Here is a 27723-nt window from a genome sequence, read left to right as displayed (position 1 = left end):
CAGTTTTTCTTTTCTAATAAATTTGCAAAAATTTCTACATTTCTGTTTTTTTTTCAGTCAAGATGGGGTGCAGAGTGTACTTTAATGGGAAAAATGAACTTTTTAGAATTTACCAAATGGCTGCAATGAAACAAAGAATGAAAAATGTAAAGGGGTCTGAATACTTTCCGTACCCACTGTAGTGATTCTTCCCTTCCGAGCCGTGGAAGCGAGATCTTCTGCCACATTCTGGTGTTGCCTCATTGTTGAGAAACTGCTTTAAAAATTGTGCAGCCTCCTATAAGCTATTCCTTCCCAGAGTGCCCCCATCCAGCGAGTGTTTGAGAAAGGTTATTACACTGAAACGTCCCGATATTCACAACCAAGGATCACAATCTCATTTATCATTGCTGCGCGCTGTTTACTGCATCAATGGAGGGAACAGCTGAGATTCTCCAGACTCCACTCGCTCCTCACACTCAGCAAATGTCTGCACTGCAGACTATATACCCGAAGCATCGCACACACGGCATCGTACACTAACTACTTCTGTTACATACGTTCTGCTCCGTACACACACGGCTCCGCTCCGTATGCCTCGTACACACGGCTCCGCTCCGTACACCTCATACACACACGGCTCCACTCTGTACACCTTGTACACACACGGCTCCGCTCCGTATGTTTCGTACACACGGCTCCGCTCCGTACACCTCGTACACGCACGGCTCCGCTCCGTACAACTCGTACACGCGCAGCTCCTCTCCATACACCTCATACACGGCTCTGCTCCGTACACCTCGTACACGCGCGGCTCCGCTCCGTACACCTCGTACACACGGCTCTGCTCCGTACACCTTGTACACACGCGGTTCCGCTCCGTACACCTCGTACACGCGCGGCTCCGCTTCGTACACCTCGTACACGCGCAGCTCCTCTCCATACACCTCATACACGGCTCCGCTCCGTACACCTCGTACACGCGCGGCTCCGCTCCGTACACCTCGTACACACACGGCTCCGCTCCGTACACCTCGTACACACGCGGCTCTGCTCCGTACACCTCGTACACACGGCTCTGCTCCGTACACCTTGTACACACGCGGCTCTGCTCCGTACACCTCGTACACACGGCTCTGCTCCGTACACCTCGTACACGCGCGGCTCCGCTCCGTACACCTCGTACACGCGCGGCTCTGCTCCGTACACCTCGTACATGCGCGGCTCTGCTCCGTACACCTCATACACGCGCGGCTCTGCTCCGTACACCTCGTACATGCGCGGCTCTGCTCCGTACACCTCGTACACACACGGCTCTGCTCCGTACACCTCATACACGCGCGGCTCTGCTCCGTACACCTCATACACGCGCGGCTCTGCTCCGTACACCTCGTACATGCGCGGCTCTGCTCCGTACACCTCGTACACACGCGGCTCTGCTCCGTACACCTCGTACACGCGCGGCTCCGCTCCGTACACCTCGTACACACGCGGCTCCGCTCCGTACACCTCGTACACACGCGGCTCTGCTACATCCACACTGTAAACCCCTCCTGACCCCACACATAAACTTCAGCTCATCCATCACCATGACAACCAGCACGGCAGAGTCCTGCATCCACTGAGGCCCCTGATCATGTGACCCCTGACTCCTCCCCTCCTGTGACCTCATCACAGCTCCTGTGCGCACACAACAGCCATATATGTGGTGGCGGCTCTGCAGGTGGAGGTATGTGGAGACCCCATTACTGGGCGCAGGGGGCATTAACCCCTTCAGCACGGAGACTCTTTGGGGGTCTTGTGTTGTCCCTTTATAAGAATCATAAGGTTTCTGTTCTGTTTCCTGTAATAGATACATACGACCCAACTATGGAGACAGGAAGGGAGGAAACGTATTGTTCTCAGAGTACAGGACCCCCACAGTGTAATGCCCCCATTATGCCCCTTATGCAGGATGTATGATGTCCCCACACAGTGTAATGCCCCTATTATGCCCCTTATGCAGGATGTATGATGCCCCCACACAGTGTAATGCCCCCATTATGCCCCATATGCAGTATGTATGATGTCCCCACACAGTGTAATGCCCCCATTATGCCCCATATGCAGTATGTATGATGCCCCCACACAGTGTAATGCCCCCATTATGCCCTTATGCAGGATGTATGATGCCCCCACAGTGTAATGCCCCCATTATGCCCCTTATGCAGGATGTATGATGCCCCCACACAGTGTAATGTCCCCATTATGCCCCTTATGCAGGATGTATGATGCCCCCACACAGTGTAATGACCCCATTATGCCCCTTATGCAGGATGTATGATGCCCCCCACACAGTGTAATGCCCCCATTATACCCCTTATGCAGGATGTATGATGCCCCCACACAGACATTTCTTTATATCGAGATCAATACAGTGTAGCAGACATAATGACTTCATGGAGGATCTTCTAAAATTCTTTCTTATTGACAGGCAGTACTTCCTCCAGCTCAGGGGTACTGCGATGGGGAGCCCCTGTGCCCTCTCATATCCTAACTTATCCCTGGACTGGTGGGAGGAATCCACAATATTCAGAGATGATTATAAGTGGTGGCATCCATATACTGGGGTATGGTACAAATATATTGACTACATTTTTATCATCTTGTCGGGGATGAGTGAACAATCTTTTTCATTTGTCGGGGAACTCAACTTCAATAGAGTGGGCTTTAGATTTACATCTGAATTTAATTATAATAATAATAATAATATTTTTGATTTTTAGAGCACCAACATATTCCACAGCACTTTACAATTTTAGGGGGCACTTATACAGACAATACAGACTTTATAGAATAAACATAACTCAGATGTTAAAAGGAGTGAGGGTCGCAAGCTTGCAGTCTATAAGGAAATAGAGGAGACACAAAGGTAAAATGTACATATATTCTATAATACAGCTATAATATAGTAAATAGGGTAAGTACATAACACTACATGAACTGGTCGCCAGCCAGTATGTGTACAGGACAGACAGAGGCTAATCACTGCATGGATTGTATGAGCATGATTTTGAAGAAAATTTTAATATGGGCCAAACTGGGACAGTTAGATAAGTGTGTTGAGGTGATGGGCCGGTCTAAAGAAATGGGTTTTTATGGCACGCTTAAATCTCTCCGTATTGGGAATTAATTGAATTATCCTGGGTAGTGCATTCCAAAGAATTGGTGCAGCACGCGAGAAATCTTGGAGACGGGAGTGGGAGGTTCGGATTACAGAGGATTTTAGTTTAAAGTTATTAGCAGAACGGAGGGGACGGGAAGGGTGGTAGACTGAGACGAAGGAGGAGATGTAGGGGGGTACTGAACATGGAGCGCTTTGTGGGTGAGAGTGATACGTTTATATTGAACTCTGTATTGGATGGGCAACCAGTGCAATGACTGGCACAGGGAAGAGGCATCGGTGTAGCGGTTGGCGAGGAATATGATCCTGGCTGCTGCATTCAGGACGGATTGGAGAGGGGAGAGTTTAGAAAGAGGGAGACTGATTAGTAGAGAGTTGCAATAGTCTAAACGAGAATGAATAAGAGCTACAGTAAGAGTTTTTGCAGAGTCAAAAGTAAGAAAATTTCTGAATCTAGACATGTTTTTGAGGTGTAGATGACACGAGTGAGTGAGTGATTTGATATGAGGAGTGAAGGAAAGATCTGAATCAAGTATGACCCCAAGACAGTGGGCATGTTGCTAGTAGCTGGGGAGTAATGGTGGAGCCACAAATGGAAATGGTAATATCAGCACAGGTAGGTTAGTGGAGGGAGGAAATACGAGTAGTTCAGTTTTTGACAGATTCAATTTTAGATAGAGGGAGGACATAATGTTAGAGACGGCGGAAAGACAATCACTGGTGTTTTGTAATAATAATAATAATGTTTTGTAATAATTCCGGGGTGATGTTTGGAGAAGAGGTGTATGATTGGGTCATCAGCATAGAGATGGTACTGAAAACCGAATCTTCTGATTGTCCAATAGGAGCGATGTATAAGGAGAAAAGAAGGCCGCCTAGGACTGATCCTTGAGGAACCCTGACAATAAGGGGAAGGGGAGAAGAAGAGGAGCCAACAAAAGATACAGTGAAGGAGCGGTCAGAGAGGTAGGAGGAGAACCAGGAGAGGACAGTGTCCTTGAGGCCGATAGAGCGGAGCGTAGTGAGGAGGAGCTGGTGATCCACAGTGTCGAATGATTCAGAGAGATCCAGAGAATCAGCAGAGAGTAGTGACCATTAGATTTAGCTGTTAGTAGATCATTAGGGACTTTAGTGAGGGCAGTTTCAGTAGAATGTAAAGAGCGGAAACTAGATTGTAAAGGGTCAAGAAGAGAGTTATCTGAGGGATAGCGGATCAAACGGGAATGGATGAGGCGTTCCAGGAGTTTAGAGATAAAGGGAAGATTGGAGACAGGTCTGTAGTTAGCAGCACTGTTCTGGTCCAGGGATGTTTTTTTTCTTCTTCTTCCGTGACTGGTTCGAAGTCAGAAAATGAGCAAGATGCAGTGTGGGAGGGAGGAGCATGCATTACATTTGAGAATTGAGAGAAACGTTTCTGTCGGATATGGTTAATTTTCTCTTTGAAATAATTGACCAGATCGTCAGCGCTGAGGTCGGTGGTCGGGGCCTGTGCTGTTTGATTGAGGAGAGAGTGAAAAGTGTCAAACAGGCGTTTAGGATTATTGGACCGTGAGATTATGAGGTTGTTAAAGTAGGTTTGTTTGGAGAGGTGAAGGGCAGAGTTATAGGTTTTAAGCATAAATTTATAATGGAGGAAATCTTCGGCGAGATTAGATTTTCTCCACAGCCTTTCAGCGCACCTGGAGCACCGCTGGAGAAGACGTGTTTGCGGCGTGTTCCAGGGTTGTCGCCGTCTGTGCCGAGTTGTTCTCTATGTAGGAGGTGCAGCTTCATCCAGGGAGCATTGCAATGTTTCTTTATAATGCTTCAGTGCAGAGTCAGATCATGAGAGGGAGGAGATTGGGGCCAATGATGTTTGCAACGTTTTGATAAATTTCTGGGTGTTAATGGATTGTATATTTCTGTAAGTGTGGAAAGTGGGTGTGTCCTGAGCAGGGGGACAGTCCTTGACAGAGAATGAATGAAGGTTGTGATCAGAGAGTGCAAGAGGAGCGTTAGTAAAGTCATGTATTGAACAGAGCCGGGCGAAGATCAAGTCAAGAGTATTTCCATCATGTGTAGGAGAATTAGCAAGCTGTGAAAGGCTGAAGGAGGAAGTTAGAGATAAAAGATGAGCTGCAGATGGGGAGATGGAATCGCCAATTGGGATGTTAAAGTCTCCCATGATGAGAGTGGGGATGTCATAGGATAGAAAATTTGGAAGTCAAGTGGCAAAATGATCCACAAACTGATGGGCCTCAAAAGAAGGGAAGATAAGTGAGGGTGCTGGGGGAATAACCTGAAAAGTACATTTTATTTAAAGGGGCAGACCAACACTAATTATTACCTGTTGACGTTCCTGTATGTACTGATCAAGTTAGATTGGAATGGGACCCTAGGGTCACTCATCTACCATAAACCTTCAAGCACTAATAAACTATTGAAGTGGGATAACCAACACCCCCATCCCCATATAAAGAGGAAAACCCAAGGGCCAATTTTTACGTTTGAGAAGGTACTGCTCGAATGTCACAGAATCTAATATACAGGCAATAGACCTGAACACCAGATTAAGGGATAATGGGTACTTGTGGTACATTTTGGATTCCGCTTCATCATTTGCAGAAAAATGGGAGAGAGAGACACTCCTCCATACCAATCCAAGAGACCAAGAAGAAGATTGGACTACACGAGTAAGAAAAACTTATGACAATCAGAGTGACTGTATCTTTCATATCCTCAGAAAACACTGGGATATACTTGTGGTCGACCCGGACCTGAGGGTGCTGTGGAATCTACTCCCACAATAACTTTCAGAAAGGGTTGGTCTTGCACCCAAGGGGACTTGGCTAGATAGAAGAATCTGTGGTTTCTTTAGCTCTGGAGAATGTTGTACATGTAATTGGATGAGACCATGTAAATCTTTCTCAAGTTCCTCCATGGTTAAAATCTTTTTCCAGTGGGATTATTCCAGCTGTAAAACCTCAGGACTAGTATATATGGCCACATGCACCTGCCCCCTAGAATATGTAGACTAGATCAACAGGGAGTCTAGGAGGAGAGGAGGGGAGCATTTGGGCGATATACGCCATGGTCGGGAGATCCCATTAGTGAGACACATGAACAGTGCACATCGAGGTGAAACCAGAGACCTCTCCTTTTGTATCATTGTGGTGGTTAAACCCAATGTGAGAGGAGGTGATCACAATAGATGTATCCTCTGAAAGGAAAGTGAGTGGATTGTTAGACTGGATTCTCGAGCCCCTAAGGGACTCAATGAGCAAATTTCCTATGCCTGTTTTGTGTGACTACAGCCCCATTCTGGATTATATTTTTGGGTTTTATGCTCTACCCATTGCTAGTCAGTTCCCTGTGAATGGGGTTCACATATTGTTGTACTTCACCGAGATATCTGAGCTTCTATATCAGAATTATTACTTATCAATTATATTCCACTTATACTATTTCATCATTAACAAGTGTGGTGATCCTTGTGTATCTCTAATTGTGCAATAGAGGTCAAGTTTGACCATTTAGGAATATACTGTGGGCCACCATCCCATATTTTTTGTAGTGATAAAGTAGATCTACATGCCTATTGCATGATGGGAGGATGTGCAGTACTTGTTTTTAGTCTCCCATGATGCTGATCTCATAGATAGGATTTTTCTATGTTGGTGGTATGCAATCCAATACCATATGCGATCCGGAGTTGTACGCATGCTTCCGGACATGCACATGCGCAGATAGGAGACCGTGATGCACTCCGGCATGGAACGCACATGTCCGGGAACGTTTGAGCTTTCTGTCCGCCCGTTGTTTTGTGCTGGATTGTGGGGCGTTCTTGAGAATTTATTTTTGTTCCATCTTTCTTTAGTTGATCCCACTGATGCATCAGATAAGTCCTCAGAGAATTATAATTAGAGGAACCCATGGACACATTAGGATTTGTGAAGCTGACCTCCGCTCTCCTCTATTTCCTTTGAATTTATTGTGTGACCTGTATTTCAGAACAGTAGCTCCTGGTTTGTTTCATTTCCATGTGTAAATTGAATTTGACTCGTAGTCTTTGATATCTCTCTCAAACTTCGTTTTTTTGATGTCTGAGATAGCATCCTCCAGACTTTGTAAATTCTTTTGCATATTTTGTTTGTGTTTTGGATCCAAAAAGGCTTCTACACTAGGCGGAATAAGCAAGAAACTAATATCAAACGCAATGTAACTTGGTTATCCTATAAGGGGTTTTTTAAATGTGGCCATACACCCTGTAAAGCATGCAACTATGTTATTAAAACCGACACATTTGAAGAAAACCTAACGGTACAGCAATTTTCAATACACAATTTCATCAATTGTAACACTATAGGGGGTCATTTATTTAATAGAGTGTATAGAGAGTTAACTACAATACGTGGGATGCACGTCAGGTCCGCTAAAAAATGTATTAGAAGACATTAATCTATTAAGATATTTGGCAGTCGGCACCACACAATCTAAATCACTGAAATATGATACGGGATGCAGTGGTAACTGTGCAACAAAGCACAAAAAGAAGTAGGTAGAGAAAAGCTTGCACAGTGAGATAATGCACATCCAAAAATAATAAGAATTACTTAAATAATAAATACAATAGCAACTTTATTTCATGTAGGGACACACAAGTGGTTAAAAAACATACGACCCCTGACGAAGCTACTGTAGTAGCGATACACAAAAAAAAAGCTCCAGAGAGGTGTGGGCTGGAATGAAGCTAGTGACTGGGTTTAAGGCAAGGTCGGAGCAGGGGGGTGGTGGACTTACAATGGCTAATGAAATGAATCAGTTCTTCAATAGATTCAGCAATAAAGGTGCGGTAGCAGCAGGGAAGGGGGAGGAGGCCGGGGAACAACTAGCTAAATTAACAGGGGGTGAAATAGATCATTTCTCGGTCTCCAAAAATGACGTGAGGGACCAGTTTAGTAAGCTGGCCATTGGCAAAGCAGCAGGGCCTGACGGTCTCAGTCCACGTGTCCTCAGAGTGTGTGCAAATGAGTTATGTACTGTCTTCCAGCATCTCTTTAACCAGAGCTTACAATCAAAGAGAGTACCAGTGCTATGGAAGACTTCCTGCCTGGTGCCGATTCCCAAGACTACCTTCCCGGCTTCCCCGGGGGACTATAGACCGGTGGCCTTAACATCGCATGCGATGAAGTCCTTGGAGAGAATAGTACTTGCTCACTTGTGTCCGAGGGTGATGGCGCATACTGATGCTCTTCAGTTTGCGTACCGGCAGGGACTGGGTGTGGACGATGCTGTAGCGTCTCTGCTACAAACAGTACATTCCTTTTTGGACAATGATGGAACCACAGTGCGTGCTTTGTTCTTTGATTTCTCTAGTGCGTTCAACACATTACAGCCACTCTTACTGCGAGGAAAGTTGATTAAAATGGCGGTGGATGAGGGACTTGTGAATTGGATAATTGACTACCTGTCGGATAGGCCACAGTTTGTTAGGTGGGGGACGGCTACATCAGATAGTGTACTGAGCAGTGTCGGAGCCCCGCAGGGAACAGTGCTGTCGCCATTCCTCTTTACATTGTACACAGCTGACTTTCAGTATAAATCAGACCGTTGTCACCTCCAGAAGTACTCGGATGACTCTGTGATAGTTGGCGGTATTGGGAAGGACCAGGACGAAGAGGAATATAGAAGGGTGGTTGCGGACTTTGTAGTATGGTGCCAGGCTAACCATCTAGAACTAAATGTTAAGAAAACCAGGGAGTTGGTGATGAGCTATGGAAGGTGCAAGAAGGTATGCCTACCTGTTACCATTGACGGTCAGGATGTGGAGATGGTGGACAGTTTCAAATATTTGGGGGTTTACCTGGATAGCAAGCTAGACTGGAAGTGCCACATGGAGAAGGTCTACAAGAAGGGGATGAGTAGATTGTACTTCCTAAGGAAGTTAAGGTCTTTTAATGTGTGTGGCAAAATGCTTGAGGTGTTCTACCAATCCATTGTGGCTAGTGCCACCTTTGCGGCAATAATTTGCTGGGGTAACAGTGTGCGTGTTGCTGACGCCAACAAGCTCAACAAACTTATAAAGAAGGCTAGCGCGACGGTGGGCCTACAGCTTGGGACTTTTGAAGAGGTGGTAGAGGATAGGATTAAGAAGAAGTGCAGAGCTATAATGGGCAACAACACACACCCGCTTTATGAACTGTTTGCGAAACAGAAGAGCACATTCAGCAATCGCCTAATACAACTAAGGTGTAAAAAGGAAAAATACAGGAGATCGTTTGTTCCAACAGCTATGGGGGTGTTTAACAAATGTCTGAAAAGCAATGTCTAAAGCATTCCAAATGTTTTGTTATTATATGTGTCATGTTCGAGATCTGTGTTCTGCTGCTGTGATACCGCAATTTCCTCCGGGATAAAATAAAGTATATCTTATCTTATCTTATCTTATCTTATCTTATCTTATCTTACACGTAGGGCATAGATACCTACGGAGGGAGTCCACTGTAGAGAGGTAAGCCCTACGCGTATCGCTGCTACAGTAGCTTTGTCAGGGGCTGTATTTCTCTTGCTGATCAAAAAGGTCATAGTATTTGTATAACCCTGAATGCTGAATTCTATTCGTTTGGAAGCAATCATGCTTACTGTGCTAATGACAAATTGTACTAAGTCAGCTGAAAGTTTATTTACAACAGCCCCTGTGATACCAACTATGTAAATAGATTAGCTCAAACAATGATAGGTGATCCCTGCACCCTTACCTCTTTTACCTGGGCTTTATGACCTCACACAGATGTAAATATAAACAGGGGTGTCTGTAGTGCTGTAGACAGAATGAAATTTGGGACAGAGAATCATGGAACATCAGAAGGACTTTGGAAGGAGAATGGGAGAGATCCTTCAGGAAAGTAGATGGATTGCATGGCATCTAAAGAGACACAGATTTGTATTCTACATGATTCTAGTCTAAGGGTATCAGATCTGCTCCATTAACCATCAGAGAGACAATGGATACTTTTGGGAAGTCCAGGAGAGGACGAAAAAGTCACTTGGCCCCATGGATATGCTGTTTTGGTGTTGCTAGGAGGGACCCACTGGTCACCTAGAACCCATGGAGACATTTGGAGTTGCCAGGAGGGACCCACTGGTCGTCTGGTCCCATGGAAACTCTCGGAGAGGCCAGGATGGGACCATCGGGTCTCCTGGTCTTGTACCTCGATGGACTGTTGACTTCCTTAGCTTGCCGCTACCTTCTCTCTGTGGGGGCCCGGGTAGTCGGCCCTGGAAGTCTCCAAAGTCGCAGCTGTTCTATCCCAGAAAGGCAGAGATGGAAGGATGAGACTGTGTAATGTACCATCTTGGGTATTTTCTGGGACTGTTCTGTATGTTTAATGTCCGCTTTATGGTTTCTATAAAGTATTGCCACGCTGTTTTACCCTCACCCTGTGTTGTTTGAGTAGCATTACGCCCACAGAAGACCCCGGGTCTCCACAGTCCCTGACCAGGGCGGCTCCATGCTGTGTTCTTCAGACAAGGTGCATTAAATAAACAGTGAGCTGACCTCCCTCTCCATTTTCTCATTATATGCATGTTTTCCTTATAGTGACAAATATTTATTTTTGCTAAAACTGTGATATTTTCACTTTAAAACTTTTTTTTAAACCTTTTTTATAAACTTTTTAAAATAACTCTCATTAGTGCGATCATACAACACAGAAGCCTTTGATTGCTCAGGTGATGCACTGTACTACTGTAGTGCCGTGTATTATCACTGCCTGTCAGTGTAATACTAACTGCCCCATACACATGAGATAAGTGTTGGCTGAACGATCATTTGGCAGACGGCTATCTCTCCAGACTCCCCCATACACAAATATTCCAGCTTTCCTGTGGTTTGTATGACTGACTGCATCTGTAGGGAGGTCCCCAAATACATTATATAGTTGACCAAAATCAGTGCTTCCATGTAACTTTAGTCTAATGTTTATGGAGGCGTTAAAAAGTAAGTTATGGAACTCTGCCTCTGGCCCGGCCTAATAGACTTTTGTACATTACAGGCCCAGTACTTGGGGGAGGAGGGCATTCAGCCGAACTCTGTCACACTTTCTTAGATGCCATGTTTGCTTTTTGCAGGCGCAAGTGGTTAAACTGCCAGGGATTTTATTGCAGCCGCACCTGTGCCATCCCTGAGGTGTACATCTATGTTCTGGTGCCCAAAAGAGTTCATAACATGTTAAAAAATTACAAAATGTGTCTTCTGCCTTTTGCATGTTTTTTCTTTTCACAAGAATTGTTGGTGTAAATTTTCTTTTGAAACCTTTTAATATCTGCTTTTTTTCTGGGTTTTTTCTTGTAATATAGGAAAGCCTAAGTCTAGAAATAAAACCCATAATACACTCTACATGTAGACTTTAGTATCAAATAATTTCTCTCCGCAGCATTTGTGCAAACAAAACAGCTTTTATAAAAGCCTCAAACTTCTGTGTGTGAATCAGACATGAGATCTAACTTGATAGAAGATTACAGCTCGGGGAAGACGGGAAACATTCATACAGACGGCCAGTGGTGATGTAGTCAGTGACGGACTGTCTCCAAATATGGTTTTAGATCCATAGTAGAAGATGTTTCCTCATCATGAAGTAGTTATTTCTCATGTCACGTGAAATAAATATCTCCTGCATTATTGCTAATGCCAATTCCAGTGATGGAAAATGAGACGAGAATTGGCGTTATGGAAGGTGAGTCTATGAGTAACGTATTCTGCTGCAGACTTCGAGGATGGAATTGCTTGTTGCTATGACCTAAAATATGTAGGTTTTATTACTAGATGTAAAGAAAAAACTAAATAAAAAATAATAAATCTCCTCATATGTTTCCCCTTATTATCTCCAGTAATTGTATTATTACACAGGATTTTTATGATGTTACATCGGCTCATCTTCTTCTCGTTCAGGTCTCTACAACACCGGATCCACTCAGTGAAGATCGTCTATATAAGAAAATTTTCCTGATTTACCTTTCAAAGATGGATATGGACAGGGACAAGATGGTGGAGAGGATATTACACCTCACCCTAGAGATCCTCTTCCGACTTACTGGAGAGGTGAGAGGTTCTGATGACGTCACATTACATCATTCTTATCTATGGGAATAACAGATGGACAGAACTGGAGAGGTGAGGACTCTGGAAATGTATGTAGTGAGATTTATTAATGTGTCTCTCCATAACCAGAGGTTAATCATGGAGCCTCCACCTCACCCCCTGATACATGAGGACATCAATGACCAGATCCTAGAACTCGCCTACAAGATGATTGAGCTGCTAACTGGAGAGGTGACACTGTTGGGAATGCTGGGACATTATACAGTAACGCTATGAAGGGATTGAGGGGATGACGGTATCATTGTATGTGTCAGGTTCCTATAAGGTGTCAGGATGTCGCTGTCTATTTCTCCATGGAGGAGTGGGAGTATTTAGAAGGACACAAAGATCTGTACAAGATTATGATGGAGGTTCCCCAGCTCCTCACATCACCAGGTAATAGACAGGACTAAATACACAAGGCCTATAATTATCTGTATGTAAAGAATGAATTCAGTCCCTGTATGTGTTTCCTCCAGATCTATCCAGTAAGAGGACAACACCAGAGAGATGTCCCCTTCCTCTTCTTCCACAGGACTGTAAACAAGAAGATCCCAATGTTCCTCAGGATCATCAGGTAGATGGAGAGAAGGTGTCATGAGATCTCCCCTATGATGTGTAGATGGCTGTGAAGGTCTTGTGCTCAGTCTTGTTTTATCCACCATTAATATGTTTTAGATTTGTGTAATGAGAATGGTGGAGATGGCAGGATTAGAGCTGATCATAGATGTGACTTCTCCTTCTGTCTGTGACTTTTATAATATTTGTTTCAGGGTGAAGATCTGACCCATATTAATACTACAGAGACATATGTGAGGGGTGATGAGTGGTGTAAAGAGGAGATTCCTACATATGACTACCCAGGTGAGTAGTGACCACTAAATGCAGAGAAGTCACAGATTCTTCTCAGTCACCGGCTTTGGCTGCTTTATCGGTGGTGTAGTCCGGCCTTATCACAATCGTGTGATCACCATTTTGCCGATAGACCACAACATTCTCCTCCGTCCGAAAATATTCAATTTACTTTGTGTAATTGTGAAAGCCCTTTTCGATAGAACTTACAACCTGGAGGATCCACCTACCCCCTGGGATTAGTAGACGCTGACCGTTACCTGCCCAGATCTGTAAACTACAAAGCCAAATGACAGCGTACGTAGAATGTGCTGACAAGTGAGAAAATCACTTGAAGAAAAATATTATGATGGGCCTGTAAGAGAAAGCGGAGGGTAATGATGCTGTTGGCTTCCTAGATCCCTGATATCTTATTGGATGAATCTACCTTCTCTCCCTTCTGTGCTGCTGAATGTGCTCATATGGTCCCTACAAGACCAGGTCCAGTCTTTCTGGCCAAAGTTTGCTTTTTTGATCGATAACATTAAATGTGCAGTGAGGGACAAGTGTGAATTTCTGTACAATAACAATAGTTTCCCTTTATACTTTTCAATTTCTTTTTAAACCAACTAACTTCAAACAGGATCTTGATAAACTACATAAATAACATTACACCTGTGCCATGATATGTCTCTAAGCTGTGCGTGGCTGATGGCTGTAATATACATCTATTCACGCCTCCAGGAGATGTGGTGGCATGGCTCGAGCCCTGGTTTCATGGATTCACTCCATGTCATAAATTACATTATGTTTTCAATCCTAAAGAATTCAGATTCCTGCACAATCTCTCCTGAAATGGGGGCACTAATACTTTCTCTACTCTTCTGAAAATCAAAGTCACAAAATAAGCATTAAAAAACAAACTGCTCCTAATGCAAAGAAGCCATTTTCACATTCAGAATATAGAAATAGTTTTCCTCTCAAAAAGTCTTTTCTTAAACATCAAAAAATTCACACAGTGAAGAATAGATTTTCTTGCTCCAAGTGTGGGAGATGTTTTAATCGGAAATCAAATCTTGTTAGGCATGAGATAACTCACACAGGAGAGAAGTCATTTTCCTGTTCAGAATGTGGGAAATGTTTTGTACAGAAATCAAATCTTATCGCACATCAGAGAACCCACACAGCAGAGAACCCACACAGTGGAGAAGCCATTTTCCTGTTCAGAATGTGGGAAATGTTTTGTACAGAAATCAAATCTTATCAAACATCAGAGAACTCACACAGGAGAGAAACCATTTTTCCTGTTCAGAATGTGGGAAATGTTTTGTACAGAAATCAAATCTTATCAAACATCAGAGAACTCACACAGGGGAGAAGCCTTTTTCATGTTCAGATTGTGGGAATTGTTTTGTACAGAAATCCTATCTTATAAGCCATCAGAGAACTCACACAGGGGACAAGCCTTTTCCATGTTCAGAATGTGGGAAATGTTTTACAGAGAAATCAACTCTTATCAAACATCACAAAACTCACACAGGGGAGAAGCCATTTTCATGTTCAGAATGTGGGAAATGTTTTACAGACAAATCAACTCTTATCAAACATCAGAGAACTCACACAGGGGAGAAGCCTTTTTCATGTTCAGAATGTGGGAAATGTTTTACAGACAAATCAACTCTTATCAAACATCAGAGAACTCACACAGGGGAGAAGCCTTTTCCATGTTCAGAATGTGGGAAATGTTTTAACCAGAAATCTAGTTTTCTTAAGCACCAGAGAACCCACACAGGGGAGAAGCCATTTTCATGTTCAGAATGTGGGAAATGTTTTACAGACAAATCAACTCTTATCAAACATCAGAGAACTCACACAGGGGAGAAGCCTTTTCCATGTTCAGAATATGAAAAATGTTTTAACCAGAAAGCACATCTTGATAACCACCGGAGAACCCACACAGGGGAGAATGCTGCAACTGCACACAACTAGTCTCTGTACAGACAAGAAAGGCCCTAGCTGCACAACTAAAAACACCACCACAGACCTAACTCCCTAATAAGCCGTTGAGGAGTTTCTCATACCTCCTGAGGAACCAGAGGGGGGGCTGCAACACACTGTCAACAAGGGGAAAGTAAAGTATGAAGACCCATGACCTAGGACGCAAACCCAGCTTTCTGACACTAGGCACTAAATTGTGACCCAAAATCCTTTGCTAATCTTCAGATTTCATGATGTCTTGCACACAGTCAAGGCACCTAGTGCCAGAGGCAGCAAAACAATCCCAAAACACCTTTGAACCTCCACCATATTTGACTGTATGGGTTGTAAATTTATTGATTATGCTGCGCACCTTGGACAAAGGAACATGCGGATCCCTAAAGATGGACTTATAACCTTGAAATTGTTGATATTTTTCAACAATTTTGGTTCTCAAATCCTCAGACAGTTCTCGTCTCCTTTTTCTGTTTTCTCCATGCTTAGTGTGGCACACATATGCACACAATGCTAAGATTGGATCAACTTCTCCCTTTTTTATCTAGTTTTAGTTGTGATTTTCATATTACCCACACCTGTTACTTGCCACAATTGCGTTTGAACAAGCTTCACATGCTTGAAACAAAGTTGTTTACCCACAATTTTGGCAAGGTGCCAACAATTTTTTCCGGCCTAATTTGTGTGAAATTATGTTCAATTTGCCTTTTTTTCTCTGTTTTCTTGTGTTGTTCCAATACACGCAAAGGAAATAAACGTGTATAACAAAACATGTAATTGCAATAATTTTCTGGGAGAATTACTTCATTTTCTGGAACAATTTCAAGGGAGCCAACACTTTTCACCATGACTTGTTTTTGTTGCCTTTTTAATTTGTTGCAGCATTTCCTCCTCTACGTGTTCAGCTATATTAGGAGGCTTGTAGCAAAGTCCAGTTAGCAGCTTTCCATTATTGCCATGTCCATGTACATTTACCCAGACTGATTCTACATCAGGAATGTAAAACTCAAAACATGAAAACTTTGACAAAGTCGTGGGCCAACCAGTATACAGTATAATGGGCCCCACATCCTCCTCTATACATAAGAAACAAGAGGAAAAAACTTCAAGTCAGAGTCCCATATAATAGTGAAAAAATTACAAAATGTTATTAATTATAATTTATACAGGAAAAAATATGAATCGCAGAAACAGAGACAGTTAATAGTAAAACAATGGAGGAGCACTAATGAGGAGCATGAGACAAATTACCATGATTCTTTTCTGGTGTAAATACATATTTGGGCTGCCAAAAAATAAGAATATATTATTAAAATGCAGTGAAGCATTCAATAAAAGTGCAGGTGCTTGTGAGGTAGGTCAGAAGTAGTTGCTATATAAGAGGTTAGTGACACCGCTGTCTATATATAGGTACTAATATAGATAGCTCATACCGGGGACAGCAGATCTTTATAAGTGGTATCAGTGCCCTGACTCTTAGGCGACAGGGTAAAAGTATATCCTAATACATATTAAAGCCTAGAAAATGCACTTAAGTAGGAAAAAAGATTAAAGAACGGCAGCAAAAAGAGTGTAGCATGAATCCTATAGAATACTTACAGCCAGTGGATGTGAACACGCCCCTCAATTGCGCTCACCCTGATGCGCTTTTCGGCACGGCAACCTTCTTCAAGAGGTGGCGTCAATGAAGGTGGGTAGGGTTTAAAAAGGACCCTTGAGCCAATAGAAAAGGGGGTGTGTAGTCTCTCGGCCAATGGGTGTGGGGAGGGCGTGGCATGACACATGGCAATCACTGCTACTCCGCCGCATCCAAGGCAACCGCATCATATGATCCATCACGCCGCAAGCCCGTGGGGAACCTGGTGACCGCGCGTCATGGAGCATAGACTGATACGGCCAGCGAGGACACCACAGAGAACAGTGAAGCACGAAGTATAACATGATTATATGAGATCATAGTATAAATGCATAATAAGATATAAGAAAGTATCTCTCAAAATATCGATCTATAAATGCGAAATATAAACAATAATAACTGGACAAAATGCCCACACAGAAAAAAAGTTACAGATCTTGAGAGACAATACAGTGCCAGCAATTATGTCCATGTTATCCAATAGCAGAATGGAAGTCCTCAACGTCATTGACAGATAGAAATTATTAACTACTACCCAACCATACTACACTGCTCAAAAAATAAAGGGAACACTTAACAGAATATATCTCCAAGTAAATCAAACTTCTGTGAAATAAAGCTGTCCACTTAGGAAGCAACACTGATTGACAATCAGTTTCACATGCTGTTGTGCAAATGGAATAGACAATAGATGGAAATTATTGGCAATTATCAAGACACCCTCAATAAAGGAATGGTTCTGCCGGTGGGGACCACAGACCACATCTTAGTACCAATGTTTTCTGGCTGATGTTTTGGTCACTTTTGAATGTTGGTTGTGCTTTCACACTCGTGGTAGCATGAGACGGACTCTACAACCCACAGAAGTTGCTCAGGTAGTGCAGCTCATCCAGGATGGCACATCAATGCGAGCTGTGGGAAGAAGGTTTGCTGTGTATGTCAGCATAGTGTCCAGAGGCTGGAGGTGCTACCAGGAGACAGGCCAGTGTGAAGGTTTCACCAATTTAAGATACACTAGGTAACTGCTCTCCTCCAAATTAAAGATGTCCGAGTGCATGCAGAGAAGCTAATTAACCAAATCTGCTAATCTGGTTGATTAAACTTCACTCAGAGACTGAACCATGCAAATGGCATACTTTATTACGTAGACATGGGGTTAAATAGCATTCTCCTTCTAGGTGAGATTAGTAAAATTTATTGCTCTTTTCTGATAACTCGGCATGCTGTAATTTGTTCATCTATGTATCTCTTGCACTCAGTAATGCCTTAGGTATTCCGATGGGAGGGGTGAGTTCGTCTCTCAGCGCCATCTTTGCCAACTCGACATGAATCTCTCTGTTATCAGCCGTGCACATGCATACGTCATTCGCAGGAAATAATTTAGTTGTTTGTGTCTACAAATTAGAACAGAAGCTGTTAGTTATATATTCATTAACTATTAACAATTCCATGTGAAGATACGCATTTGCATACATACATACACATAGATTATTCCATCATCTCTATATTGATTCACACTGATTAGGTAATCTATTAAAAGAAACGAATTGATTTTCTATAATATATATATTTTACCTTGACACCAGGAGAATTGGAGCGGGCCGTAGGAGGGCAACAACCCAGCAGCAGGACCGCTACCTCCGCCTTTGTGCAAGGAGGAACAGGAGGAGCACTGCCAGAGCCCTGCAAAATTACCTCCAGCATGCCACAAATGTGCATGTGTCTGCACAAACGGTTAGAAACCGACTCAATGAGGGTGGTATGAGGGCCCGATGTCCACAGATGGGAGTTGTGCTCACAGCCCAACACCACGCAGGACGCTTGGCATTTGCCACAGAACAACAGGATTGGCAAAGTCGCCACTGGCGCCCTGTGCTTTTCACAGATGAAAGCAGGTTCACACTGAGCACATGTGACAGACGTGACAGAGTCTGGAGACGCAGTGGAGAGCGATCTGCTGGCTGCACCATCCTTCAGCATGACCGGTTTGGCAGTGGGTCAGTAATGGTGTGGGGTGGCATTTCTTTGGAGGGCCGCACAGCCCTCCATGTGCTCGCCAGAGGTAGCCTGACTGCCATTAGATACCGAGATGAGATCCTCAGACCCCTTGTGAGACCATATGCTGGTGCGGTTGGCCCTGGGTTCCTCCTAATGCAGGACAATGCCAGACCTCATGCAGCTGGAGTGTGTCAGCAGTTCCTGCAAGATGAAGGCATTGAAGCTATGGACTGGTCCGCCCGTTCCCCTGACCTGAATCCCATTGAGCACATCTGGGACATCATGTCTCGCTCCATCCACCAATGTCACGTTGCACCACAGACTGTCCAGGAGTTGACGAATGCTTTACTCCAGGTCTGGGAGGATGTCCCACATGAGACCATCCACAACCTCATCAGGAGCATGCCCAGGCGTAGTAGGGAGGTCATACAGGCACGTGGAGGCCACACACAATACTGAGCCTCATTTTGACTTGTTTTAAGGACATTACATCAAAGTTGGATCATCCTGTTGTGTGGTTTTCCACTTTAATTTTAGGGGTGACACCAAATCCAGGCCTCCATTGGTTAATAAATGTGATTTCCATTGATGATTTTTTTGTGATTTTGTTGTCGGTGTTAGAACTCTCCTGTTAGTTTTTTTTTTGTTTGCTGGTCACATGACCATTTTTGCCTATTTAATCCGGCTCCGCCCTCCTGGCCTTGCTGGGCTTCATTGTATTTACTACTCTTGAGCTAGCTTGGTGCTCTGTTACCGTTCTCTGTTAGTTTTGCTAGGTCTTCTGACCTCTATGCTTTTTGTTGTGTGTTTGTCTTTGACTGCTACTATTTCTGCTAGGAGGTGTCCAACTTATCCCAGTCCCTAGTTCTTGTAGGGATCCCTCCCTCACATCTATAGGTCTTCGTACAGACTAGCCGAGGACTTTAGCTGGTCTGATCGCAGGATCAGGTTCCCCGTTACATCGAAGGGATCTAGTTTAGTTATATTGTAGGGACAGATCTCCTGTCTTTCCTTAGTCCCTGTAGCAGATCATAACAGTCGGCACATTCAACTTTGTACAGAACAAAGTTTTCAATGAGAATATTTCATTCATTCAGATCTAGGATGTGTTATTTCAGTGTTCCCTTTGTTTTTCTGAGCAGTGTGTGTGTATATATCTATATACCGTGAAAGAAATAAGTATTTGATCCCTTGCTGTTTTTGTAAGTTTGCCCACTGACAAAGACATGAACAGTCTATAATTTTAAGGGTAGATTAATTTTAACATTGAGAGAGAGAATATCCCCCAAAAAATCAAGAAAATCACAGTGCCCCTGACTAAGCATCAACAAAACGGCGTTGGGGTGGTGTGTGACGGGGCCGGGGTATGTTCTGAATAAGTTTTCTATTTTGATCCCTCTGGCTGTAGCCATTATGGGAAGGTGTCACAGCTTAATTGAGTATTATATTTTTATATATGAAATGAATATTTGTTATCAATTTAACACATGTATATTTAAATAAATTATTTCCAAATCAGACAATGTGATTTTCAGGATTTGTTTTCTCATTTTGTCTCTCATAGTCGAGGTCGACCTATGATGTCAATTACAGGTCTCTCCCTGTAAAGGGGAGAACTTGCACAATTGATGGCTGACAATACTTTCTTTCCCCACTGTATACATATAATATATATATATACATATATTATCCCACATGAATATTGCTCCACTCATGTAATTCCTCACGTATGTGTGTATATGTGTGTGTGTATATATATATATATATATATATATATATATATATATATATATATATATATATATATATAATGTGTGCATATAAGACCGTGTGCTTTGCTGGAGGGGGAAGGACTTTTCTCTGAACAGAAGCTCAGTCTGGGCAAATCAGAAGCAGATTTACAATAGTTGTGTAAAGGTGGTGTATACAACTCGTAACACCATTTCCCTTCTGTCCTATCAGCAGAGGTCACCAGGGTTCATCATAGCTCTTAGTCAGTGATGGGGATGAACTTTACTCAGTAATGGGGGAAAATAGGGGAATGCAATAGACTGGTGATATCAGTCCCCCACATCGGGGGCTGGAGATGCCCCTCTTGGACTGGATGTAAAATCACAAGACACATGTGACGTCTCTCTCTTACTCCATGGACACAATGACGACCATATCTGATCCTCTGTGACCCCTTGCTTACTAGGCCCTGCTTACCCAGTGCTCCTGCATTAACCCCCTCTATTTATATATATATACAGTACAAACCAAAAGTTTGGACACACCTCATTTAAAGATTTTTCTGTATTTTCATGACTATGAAAATTGTACATTCACACTGAAGGCATCAAAACTATGAATTAACACGTGGAATTATATACTTAACAAAAAAGAGTGAAAGAACTGAAAATATGTCTTATATTCTAGGTTCTTCAAAGTAGCCACCTTTTGCTTTGATGACTGCTTTGCACACTCTTGACATTCTCTTGATGAGCTTAAAGAGGTAGTCACCAGAAATGGTTTTCCAACAATCTTGAAGGCGTTCCCAGAGATGCTTAGCACTTGTTGGCCCTTTTGCCTTTACTCTGCGGTCCAGCTCACCCCAAACCATTTCGATTGTGTTCAGGTCTGGTGACTGTGGAGGCCAGGTCATCTGGCGTAGCAGACCCACTTCCTAATAATGGGAACATTTTTTCATGAGGCCCTCTACGTCTCTTCCAAGAGGCATTGGAGTTCCTCCAAATTTTTGGCACTTCACTGTATAGGCAAACAGTATGGGAGACCCTCTTTTTTGTAATGGGAATTTGCCGTTACTGTGGCCCTCCTCTACGTGTCTTTAAATTGTTAGTGGGGTTTTTCCTAAATTTTGTCAGCCGCTGGACTTGCTGCATACCCTATAACTGTATAGCAGACCCTCTCCTTTCTAATGGGAACATGTCGTACTCGTTACTGTGGCCCTGCTCTATGTGTCTTTAAATTGTTATTTGGGTTTTTCCTAAATTTTGTCAGCCGTTGGACTCACTGCATACCCTATAACTGTATAGCAGACCCTCTCCTTTCTAATGGGAACATGTCGTACTCGTTACTGTGGCCCTGCTCTATGTTGTTAAATTGTTAGTGGGGTTTTTCCCAAATTTTGGCAGCCCTTTCAGTCACAGCATGAGTATTACCACTATAGGAGACCCACTCCTTTATAATGAGAACATTTTTTTTACTGAGACCCTCCTCTGTGTCTCTTCAAAGGGGTATTGGGTTTTGTCCAAATTTTTGGCAGCCCTTGCAGTCACTGCATACGCAATAACAATATAGGAGACTCACTCTTTAGTAATGGGAACAACAAAGCATAGCCGGCTGATGGCTCTCTAACAATAGCAAGGGCCGACTGCTGGCCTTTTAAGAACAGTAAGGGCCTCCTGATGGCCCTATAAAAATAGGCTTTGTGACTTTCAAAGTCCCCCCTTCATAAATGAAACAGGATGTGTCTGATGATATGTCACACACCACATTGCCAGATAAGGTTGTAAAATGTTAAAATGACATTTCCCAGTGAATGCATTTGTCTTAAAAAATAACGTAAAAAAACAAAACAAAACAGTAGGATCTTTCTTTAGTATAAAAAACAGAGTCGCCAATGTAACCTCAATGTAATCACATTGTTCAGCTCCTGCACCTCTTCTTCCATCTCTGAAATGACCACATCAGTCACAAGCTGAAAGCACTGCAGCACTGCCTTGGCCAAGCGGCAACAGGCTGTGCTGAAGATAACATGCTTAATGCTTAGGTGACAAACCGCCCAGCGCTGTAGAGTTGTTGAAAGCTGTATCACAGCAGCCTGATCTGTGCCTCTCACTGCTGAACATACAGCCAGGCATGGTGGTGTGTGACAATGGGCGGAACCTGGTGACGGAGAAATGACAGCCGGAGTAGATACGGTTTCCCACTATGCCAGTCCTTTCACCCGAGCTAAAGAATATGGCTGTGGGGAAATACAACTCCCACTGCGAAGCTGTTTCAGATTTAAAAACATTGGGCCCACCAGAGGATTTGATTCTGAGGGCTCACCTTTCTCCCCCGTTCAAGAGCCCCATAGCAGCTGCAAAGTTAGCGCTATCATGAACTCTCCTTATGTAGAAGCCAGGGGACACCAGAGGATTCTCCCTGCCGAGAAGTAGTCCTGGCTAAGAAAAGTGTGTGGGAAGGTTCCCAGACACTCTATGGCTGCTTTTTTACTGAGGTGGAAACCCATGCAAACACAGGGAAAACATACAAAATCCTTGCAGATGTTGTCCTTGATGGAATTTGAACCCAGGATCCCAGCGCGGCAACGCTTCAGTGTTAACCACTGATCCAATGTGCTGCCATTCACCCTCTGATATCTAACAGGCTGGAGAAACTTGCACCTACTGCTACTCTATCTTCAGCTCCTTTGTGAGAAACTAATGTATTTGGGCAGCCACTCAGTCTACCAAATAAAATTCCTGAGAAGGAAATTGGGGATGGCTTGGCTACTGGTACTGGTGACAGTGCTAATGTCAGGGTAAGAAAGAATATTTATTTTTCCACTTTTATACTTTTATACGCTTTGCTTATGTACTAACCACCATTTTGTGTCTTATAACAATAAGCTTTCCTTGCTACGTGTTACTTAGATCGAAACTTATGCTAAGATGGTGCCAGTATCAGCCAAGCACCTGTTTCAGAGAAATGAAACCGAAACATCAACTGATTGTTGTCTGCCCAGAGACTGAGTTAAGGAGACGTGGACCAATCAGGAGTGGCTGGATACTAGACATTTATGGCTTACCCCGCCCCGAACAATCAATTTATGGCTTACCCCGCCCCGAACACTCCCTTTCCCCTCCCCATTACGTAGTGTATTTAAGTTTGTGCATGCGGAAATAAAGACAGAACATTGCTGAGATCGTGGCTTGCCAGTAGCCTTCTGAGCATGCTCTGAGTTTGAACCAGCTTGTTGTCTGACTCATTCTTTGAATGGTTGACCCATGCTCATAGCCTTAATTTGGAGTGACTGGAGGACGAGTGGAATGTCGCTACGACCCCGACACTAATACCATGGTGTCATATCATAGTTTACTGGAAATATTCCAGGCTAGTAGGAGGCAAGCAGATTCTCACAGAAAAGTACCAGCAGTAATGTTCAGGGACCTGCGCTTGTAGGAGGCGGAAACAATACCGGAAGAAATAGTGGCGGCTGGGGACTGAGTATGGACACCCGGCCGCCGCCATGAGGTTGTGGACATCTTACACCTCCACAAGCTTAAAAGGCCATATTTCAAGTGCAAGTAGCTGCCCAGAAATCTGGCAGTTTAGTTTTGCGGCCTGTGGGTGGGTGGCTGGCAGCATACTTGCGCTTGCATTCCAAGTAACAGAAAACTAAGCAGATGGTGGTCTCTATCATCATCATGGCCTCACCTCGGCACTATGAACTCTCCTAAAGGAGAAGCCAGGGCCCACCGGAGGAGTCTCCGGTTCTCTTGTGGGCCCGTCCAACCCTGCTGGGAAGCAGCCCTGGCTAAGAAAAGTGCGTGGGAAGGTTCCCGGACACTCTATGGCTACATTTTTAATGTGGACTGGCTACATTCACCTGTCCACGTGTTTGTGGTTAGGCGGTCCTTCCCAGTAAGTGCACTGGGGAGGGCACGGGTAATGTTGTGGGACCCGTGCTTGTGGAAGGCGGAGAAGATACCCGGAGAAATAGTGGTGGCTGGGGACCAAGTATGGACACCCAGATGCCGCCGGCATGAGGTTGTGAAAAGCTTCTGTCTCCACTAGTCTAAAAGGCCACATTTCAATTGAAAGCAGCTTTAGTGGACTTCCTGGGAGAAATGACAGCTGAAGTAGATATGGTTTACCAAGTCCTTTCACCAAGCTAAAGAATATGGCTGTGGTGAAATACTACTCTCAGCATAAAAAGCAGTGGACTGGCTCCATACTGTCCCTGGCCACATTCACTTGACGACGTGTTTCTGGTTAGGCGGTCCCTCCCAGTAAGTTCACTGGGGAGGGCACGGGTAATGTTGTAGGACCCGTGCTTCTGGAAGGTGGAGACGACACAGGGACAAATAGTGGCAGCTGGGGACCGTGTATGAATACCCGGTCGCCGCCACCATAAGATTGTGGACAGCTTCTGCCTCCACGAGTCTAAAAGGCCACATTTCAAGTGCACGCAGCACGCATGGGGTAGGGACAACTGAACGCTGCACTGGGACAAGGACGTGGCTGGTGATTGTTGAAAGTCTGCAGCGACAGGTGCGTGGCGGGAGGCATCTTCTCATGCGCCAAGGATCACTTATGATGGACACACTTTTAGGCAGTGACCTGGGAGTCAGAGCTGCTTCCAGAGGTCTTCCCCATGCTGTTCCCATGTCTTTTCAGCACTGTATGCATGTGTCTGATGATTTGTCACACACCACATGGCCAGATAAGGTTGTAAAATTTTAAAATGACATTTCCCGGTGAATGCATTTGTCTTGGTTGAAAGCAATGCAAAAGTGCAAAAACGCATCAAAAACGCTACGTGTGAACGGAGCCCAAGGTGTGGAGGAGTCTTTTTGGTTTTGGTTATTTATTTTGCCTTATATACAAGTCATTACCCTGGAAAGGATGTTCCCTAACATGTTGCCCAGGAAAATCCATTTTGGTTTCGTTTTTGTATGTTTTATTGTGAGTCCGTAAAAGTGGTGTAATACTCTGACAATGTTGCTGACAGCAGTGCCCTGGGGGTCAGAAATGCTTCCAGGGGTCTTCCCCATGCTGTTCTCATGTCATTTGAGCACTTTTCCCATTGATTTGGGTAATTTTTAGGCCCTCTGCAGACCGCCGGGGGGAGCCGCCTGAAAAATGCTTTAGTTTCCCGTAAACTTACATTGGGCTCGTTACTCGGACTGAGGACCCGATTATTCCAATGTGCTCGACCCGAGCATCGAGCACCCGAGCATTTTAGTGCTCACCTATCACTAGTGATAATCACTACTAAATAATCCAGAGACACATGCATTTCCCGTCTTGTCTCTATGTGTCTCCTAGTTGGGTTTTGGATGGTTTTTTATACTCATTCCTATTTTTAAATTACCTATTGTATATTTGTTTTTCACTTTTTGTATTTTTTATATTTGCACTTTTTGTCTATGTGCCATTGTATAATTGTGTTTGCGTTTTCTTCTGGCAGCGTTGTCGGTTCATACTTTGATAATATGAACTAATTATTTCATCGGTCTGCAATTTCTGAGAGTATTCAGGATGCGCCGACACACCGTCACGAAATCCATGCTGATTATGGTCTGTGGACACGTGTGATTAAATCAGCACACCGGTCTGTAATTATCAATGGAATTTAAGATGCACTGACACACTGTTCCAGAAGCTGTGACAAAGGACGACAGATCATTCGAAACGCGTAGCACTGTCCACCTACCCCCCCACCCTTTCCTCATGGATGTCATTTTTAACATGGACTAATTAAACGCATGTTTTTACTTGGAGCTGGATTACACGATTTCTTTGGCCATTCCTCATGTTTTGCTCAGAACGTTTTCCCGTTCTCCATTCATGATCCACACAGCTGATCGGCTTTACTTTTTTCTTAATTGTACATGTACGTCAGCACTACGTAATGACTTAATATTTGTACGGCCACACGCGCACTTTTCTGGTGTATTTTGTACATTAAAGGTTGTATTTATATTTATGGAGGCTTCTTGTGTTCTCCTTATTGGAATGTCAAGATATTGGCTAATAATGGTAAAGGTATCATTTGTGTTCATTTCTGGCTCCTCTTATAACAGTGAATGATATCACCCGACGCTGGCACAGCTGTCAGGATACGTATACAAGGGAGCGTGCCAAAAATGGGTCTGCGGCGTCCAGAAAGCATCCCTATATTTATATGGACTAGCTCAATGTCCTGGCCCCCATTATAGACCTATGTCCATATGTTATGGCTTGTTTAATCATTGTTAATGATTAGAAACATATTAAGTTATCTAATTTTACCCAACATCACATCCTTTTTTGTCACTTGCAGAACTGAATCCAACTTACAGGACAGGGAGATGGCCTTGGAGTCAGATGACGCCGTGTTGGATCCAGTGGCCGATTCTGCCGAGGTGCAGGACCAGCAGCAGGGCAGTCATCGGATTCCGCAGCAACATCTGCATCAGCACCATCAACAGCACCAGCTCAAGCCTCGGAGGAAGTGGAAGGACGCCGGAGCAGCAGCCCAACCCCTCGACTTGACAACTCCCCTGTTGCTGCTCCCATCCCACGAAGAATTAGATGTAGGAGGGAGCTCCCCATTATCACCACTAGGCACGAGGTAGATAGTGGGGTATTAGATTATCTTGTCCGCACGGCGAATGATGATGGGGAGGAGGCGTTTACGTGGAGCCTAGGCATGGTATCTGAGTGATATCGACACGTCTGTGCAGCTGCCTGCCAGGAATTCCTTCCATATTATTTTGGATGCTTGCATGTGACCTAATAATCTTCATGAGGTGTTTGACTGTCTGCACTCGGCAGATGAGGACTATGTGGGTTCATCACAAAACCCATCATGCCTCAGCTCCCTACTTCCCAACCAACATCCCCTGTGGATCGACAACCACCCATTCAGTCAGAGCACATGAGTGGGCAAAGGAAAGAGGAGTGGGCTGGTCCAGGAGCTCCAATGGCTGGATCCTTTGTTAGTGATAGGCCACTACAATGGTCCAGGCATGGGCCTACTGGAGGAGAATATTATTATGCTCATGAAGGGCAATACCATCACCCCCAAGAGCCACACACACAGATGTGCATTCCCTTCAGGGTCATATAGCCCTCAATTCATGGCCCAAATGATTTCCACAGCACCAGCATCTTTGTCTGGAAACGTTTCTGCCTCCCAACAGAAGGCCTTCACCTCCCAACCTATAATTTGTAATGTTAGGATTACGATGTTAAAATTCTGAATGTTTCATTTCTTTATGCCAGATTGTTTGGATTCTAAAAATAAAAAAG

At 44.0% G+C, this 27723-nt stretch overlaps 1 protein-coding gene across 9 annotated transcripts; it reads left to right on the top strand.

The window, feature by feature from the left end:
* Window positions 1–1563: 1563 nt before the first annotated feature.
* On the top strand, window positions 1564–27723 carry LOC141220466 (oocyte zinc finger protein XlCOF8.4-like). Of its 9 annotated transcripts, XM_073666378.1 has the most exons (10): window positions 1602–1708; window positions 3988–4108; window positions 9596–9632; window positions 11557–11856; window positions 12072–12221; window positions 12351–12452; window positions 12536–12656; window positions 12740–12837; window positions 13034–13124; window positions 26753–27723. In XM_073666378.1, the coding sequence occupies exons 4-10, from the start codon at window positions 11830–11832 to the stop codon at window positions 26962–26964; spliced, it is 801 nt and encodes a 266-aa protein (XP_073522479.1). In that variant the 5' UTR covers window positions 1602–1708; window positions 3988–4108; window positions 9596–9632; window positions 11557–11829; the 3' UTR covers window positions 26965–27723. The 9 variants fall into 9 exon arrangements, with proteins under 9 accessions (XP_073522484.1, XP_073522479.1, XP_073522481.1 ...); XM_073666380.1 differs by lacking the exon at window positions 9596–9632; XM_073666385.1 differs by lacking the exon at window positions 11557–11856.

Source organism: Phyllobates terribilis, unplaced genomic scaffold (assembly GCF_046119375.1).
Source record: "Phyllobates terribilis strain yellow unplaced genomic scaffold, ASM4611937v1 Scaffold_298__1_contigs__length_2340664, whole genome shotgun sequence".
NCBI lineage: Eukaryota > Metazoa > Chordata > Amphibia > Anura > Dendrobatidae > Phyllobates > Phyllobates terribilis.
The sequence above is the reverse complement of the archived record's forward strand: the minus strand, read 5'-3'. Positions and strand labels throughout refer to the sequence as shown.

Coding starts and splice junctions, on each gene's coding strand:
- LOC141220466 (XM_073666380.1), top strand. CDS start 11,830: ATGAGACGAGAATTGGCGTTATGGAAG. Junction 12,222..12,350: donor TCTTCCGACTTACTGGAGAG/GTGAGAGGTTCT, acceptor CTCCATAACCAG/AGGTTAATCATGGAGCCTCC. Junction 12,838..13,033: donor ATGTTCCTCAGGATCATCAG/GTAGATGGAGAG, acceptor TATTTGTTTCAG/GGTGAAGATCTGACCCATAT.